Source organism: Salvelinus sp. IW2-2015, unplaced genomic scaffold (genome assembly GCF_002910315.2).
Source record: "Salvelinus sp. IW2-2015 unplaced genomic scaffold, ASM291031v2 Un_scaffold3036, whole genome shotgun sequence".
NCBI lineage: Eukaryota > Metazoa > Chordata > Actinopteri > Salmoniformes > Salmonidae > Salvelinus > Salvelinus sp. IW2-2015.
This window is the reverse complement of record NW_019944328.1, coordinates 63,205-67,994: the sequence shown is the minus strand read 5'-3', so window position 1 is coordinate 67,994 and position 4,790 is coordinate 63,205. Positions and strand designations below refer to the sequence as shown.

General features: G+C 59.0%; 1 protein-coding gene across 1 annotated transcript; it reads left to right on the top strand.

Annotated features, from left to right (window-relative positions):
• Positions 1-208: 208 nt before the first annotated feature.
• On the top strand, positions 209-4,405 carry LOC112075222 (transcription factor Gibbin-like). The gene is given in 6 exon segments (XM_070440817.1): positions 209-1,546; positions 1,693-2,443; positions 2,549-2,826; positions 2,828-3,146; positions 3,149-3,440; positions 3,661-4,405. Coding segments are annotated over 6 exon segments (3,723 nt in total).
• The last annotated feature ends 385 nt before the right edge of the window (positions 4,406-4,790 follow it).

Genomic DNA, 4,790 nt, shown 5'->3' with positions numbered 1-4,790 from the left:
TGTGTTGAATGTATTCCTCTCTCCTCAGGTCCCTAAATTCTCTGGATAGAGGCATGTGACTTCAGCGGACCACACGTAAACAGACGGAGAGAGAGACGGAGAGAGAGAGCTCACTGACCTCTCCGATCACTGGGCCTCAACACTCTGTGACATCACCATCCCCTCTGTGACATCACTGTGCCATCATCATCACCATCGCCCTCTGTGGATGAGCCGCCTGTCTGGACGCCTGCGGTCAGGTGGAGGTGGGGGGGTGGGGCGTGAGGGTGGGGCCTTGGCGGAGGAGCAGGGGTGTGAGCGGGGGCTGGCGACGTGGGGGAGGGAGGTGGCAGCAGGGGTACAGGAGAGGGTCACAGTGGAACCCAGTGCTGAGGCTGGAGCTCAAGGGACCCTTGACCTTTCACCCTCGCCCCCCTCCCTGGCCAACGGGGTTCACCTGCACAGGAGGCCTGGCCTTGGAACACGCCGACGCTGGCAGACAGAGACACACACCGATGCTTTAACACACACACCCGGACAGACAGGAGTCACAGGCATGCAGATTTACACGGATCTCCAAATGCACACACCTGCGGACACTCACACACACCTAGCTGCTAACACACACATGGATGCTCACACACACTCGGACTCTGCCGGTCCAGAGCAGCCCAGAACTGTTTCATCACCAGAGACTCACACCAGATCACCTCAGCGACAGGTCCTCCTGCCTGTCACTCATCCAGCCTGCATCAATCAGCAAGTTGCTTCCTCTCCCTGCAGCCCGCCTCCTCCACCCTCTGCAAACAGAGACAGGCCCCCGGCCATTAGCCCTGCCCATATTGGACCAACACCTCTAGATCTCTCTAAACCCTCAAGAGCTATTGGCCCAAATCCTACAGGCCCTTCTCTTATTGGTCCATCCGGTTCAGACCCTTCTACTATTGGCCCAGCCCCTGTAGATCCCTCTCCTGTATCTGTCGAAGGGGAGAGGAAGTATGCGCTCCGTAGCTCCGGTCGACCTCGCTTCCCTTGCCAGCTACGCAAGTCCTCCCGCATCCGCCGATCCACCGAGGATGGAGAGAGGAGGGGAGTTAGGGAGAGCGAGAGAGAGGAGGAGATGGCGGAGGAGGAAGAGGAGGAGGAGAAAGAGAGGGTGAGTGTACATGTAAAGGTAGAGCGCCCCACAGTGGAGGAGTGTTTACCTGCAACCTCGAAGCCTGCAGACTCAGCTGTACCTGTAGCGCCACACCCTTCACCACACCCTTCAACACGCCCCTCACCACGCCCTACACCACACCCCACCTCTCACTCCGCCCCCCGGCCAGCGCCCAAACCCAGAACTTCAACCAAACCCCAACCTAGACCTTCAACCAACGCCAAACCAAAAGCCCAACCCAGACCATCGATGAAAGCCTCGCCTAAATCCTCGCCCAGACCAGCGAACAATCCCAGACCAGCAACCAATCTTTCGCCTTGTCCATCGACCAATACCGTGCCCCAGCCGACAGTGAAGAAGGAGGTGCCTGATGATCTAGTTCCTAAACAGAAACGGCGGTTCGTTGGTGTAAGTTCAACTGTCAGTGTATTATTAGTCAAAACAACCCAGAAGCCATGTTGTTATTTTGTTGTCTGACATCAACCAGATTTTAACCAGGAAAATAAGGGTTATTAATAATGGTTTTATTGTGTTTGTTTGTGTCTGTCCCCCAGGTGAGGCGTATCGTGGTGAAGGTGGCTCGTATCCCGGTCAACCTCAGCCGACGCCAAAAGAGCTACAAGATCTCCTCCATGGAGACCGTTGTCGGGCCGGAGAGGGGCGGGGCCAGTGGCGAGGGGGGGTTGGAGGGAGCTGAGGGGGTCCGAGAGCCAACTGCTCTCCTTCGCATGAAGAACAATGGGAAGAATGTGATGGTCATGTTCCCGCCTGGAGAACTCCCGGTGATCCTGAAACGCAGGCGCGGCCGACCTCCCAAACAGGTTGTACCGGGAATGCCAGATAAAACTGGTGGGAATTCCGCCGCTGCCAGTGGGAACGGCGAACCCAAGAAACCTCGTCGGCGCCGGCGGGCCAAGCTCCCGTCTCCGCAACCGTCGTACGTGAACGACACCAACGACGTGAAGACGGAGTACGGAGACGTTCTGTCCAAACTGGCGTTCCTAAACCACCAACCGCCTGCCACCGGTCGCTGCTCCCCACCACGCTGCTGGACACCCAGCGAACCGGATAGTTTTCACACGCCGTCCAACAACCCTGGGATCTCCGCCCTGCTCCACCGACTCACAGGGTTCAGACGCAGGGGAGGGAGGGGTGGTGGCGTAGGGGGCAGGGGAGGAGGAGCAGGGGGGGCCGGGTGCGAGGGCTTCAAGAGCTCCTTCAGTGACTTCTTCGAGACGATCGGGAAGAAAAGAAAAGTGACCCCTGCTCTGTCAGAACCAGGGTTACCCAAGAAACGAGGGAAGGGTGGGGGAGGCAGGGGAGGAGGGGTTGCAGGGGGGAGATGGTGGTTGGGGGTGAGAGGGGAAGCCGCGTAAGAAACGACGCTCACGCAAGAACGGGGTTCTAAAGGGGCAAGGCAGCGGGGGGCAGCTGCCAAACAAGACTGGTTTAATGGGGGAGGTGTCTGGGGGGAGGAAGGGGGAGGCATGAGGAGCGAGGCCAGGAGGGGGTACCAGCTGTGCTCCCCGGGGGAGGCGTCCGCTGTCCTGGTGAGGGGGGGAAGGAGATGTGCGTACGGCAGCCCTGCGCAGCAGGAGCGCGTAGGAGGTGGAGAGAGGCGCAGGGTTTTGTTCGCCGGATATTTCCGCTCCCTGCTGGACTCTGACAACTCCTCAGACCTCCTATGACAATCTCCTCCCTCTGCCCCGACCCCAGGAAACCTCCTCCCACCCTCGGCTACGACTCTTCCAGCCCCTGCCCGCGCCCAGGCCCTCGCTTGGTCCCCAGCCTTCCCCAAACGCAGCCCCAAAGGAGAGCCAAGGGAGAACCCAACCCTACATCACCCTCTTCCTCCTCCTCTTCCGACCTCCTTACAGTTATAACCTGTCACAGAACTCCCACCTCCTCCCTCGTTCCCCAAGTCCCACCCCTCCTTCCCTCCCTCCGTCCTGCTCCCCCAGCTCCCCCCATCCCTCCTCCTCCTCCTACGGTCACTACACACCTGGCTATTTCCTCCTCCTCTCCTGCAGGGCAGCGCAGCGCCACAAAGACCCGCAGACTGCAGCTTTGCAGCCTACGGGGCAGCAGGGCTGGATAAGGCCTCCACAGCCCCCCCCGTGGGCCAGGGTCAGATGGGCTATTCCAATTTTTCCAAGCGTGGATATGGGGGCTACCCTGGGCAGGTTGGACCATCCTCTCCAGGGGGAGGGGGGTATATGGCCATGGCCAAGAACAACCCCTTCCCTTCCTCATCATCTCCAGAGGGTTACAGACACTACCCCTCGAACCAGTGGAACTGCAAGTAAGTAGCTTCAGGTCTAAATTGTCTGGAACCACAGAGTTTGGATTAGAGTACAATCCTACCCTAACTTCTTCTATAGTTGTATGTGTTTGAGATACATAACACCATAACACTAAATCCCTGATCTATAAATCAGTACTAAATAAGTACTTCATAAAGCCCTTCACCATCTGTGCAGTTTTAAGGAAATAGAGTGAATAAAATGTGCTGTGTTTTGCAGGCAGGGCTCCAGTGGCTGGGCGTGGGACAGTCTGGCTCATCATTACCCAGGAGGCTACAGTGACTACGTCACCCCAGGCCCCAGCGAGCCCAAAGACATCCTGGACATCTCCAACTACACCCCCCAGAAGGCCAAGCGACAACCCTTCCTCGAGAACCTATCAGAGTCCTCCTCTGACTCATCCCACCTGGGGTGCACCGGGTCAGGAGGCGGAGTCAGTACCGGAGGTGGGGGCGGAGGCTCGGGTTCAGGTTCCGGAGGTGGGGCTTACAGGCAGGGTGGAGGCAGGGAGTCTCTTCCTATTGGTGGAGAGGGAGGTCAAGGCCAGTCCAGCCTATCAAGTCTGGAGAAGCTGATGATGGACTGGCATGAGAGCGCCTCAGGCCCCTCCTACAACTGGAGCCAGAACGTTCTCTTCCAGGGGCAGGGGAAGCCCRGYCGGGGGCGCAGGAAACGGAATGCTGCCGAACCCCAAACGGAGAAGGAGGGGGGTGGCGGACCAGGAGCAGGACCAGGGACCACCCCAGACTCTCCCACCAGTCCCCCAGCCCAGACCCAGTCCCACACCTCAACCCAGGGCTCTGGTGCCAAACGCATTGGGGGGGGGGGGCGGGGGGGCGGGTCCCCCAGCCCAGACCCAGTCCCACACCTCAACCCAGGGCTCTGGTGCCAAACGCATTGGGATGGGGGGGCGGCAGGGCAGGGGGGCGAGGGGAGGCAGGGGAAGGCTGTGCCCGTCCCCTAGAGAACGCCCCCCAGGGGGGAAGAAGGGTAAGGCTGCTGGGGGTGGGGATGGAGGAGGAGGGGGTACTGCTCAGGGGGGGTTGTTCCAGGAAGGCCTTGACTACTTCTTGTGTCTACCACATTAGTAGAGAGAGAGAGTGGGTCCTCTTGTGTCTAACCTTCAGTAGAGAGAGAGTAGATCATCTTGTCTCTAACACATTAGTAGAGAGAGAGAGTGGGTCCCCTCTTGTGTCTAACCCTTTAGTAGAGAGAGAGTAGATCCTCTTGGTGTATTACCTGCAGTCTAAACAAGCTGGTGACACTGAAGCTGTCCATCGCTGGGGGGTCTAGTTAGGCTGACAGAGCACCCCTCCTCCTCCTGGCGGGGGCTGTGGTGGTAGCGGGGG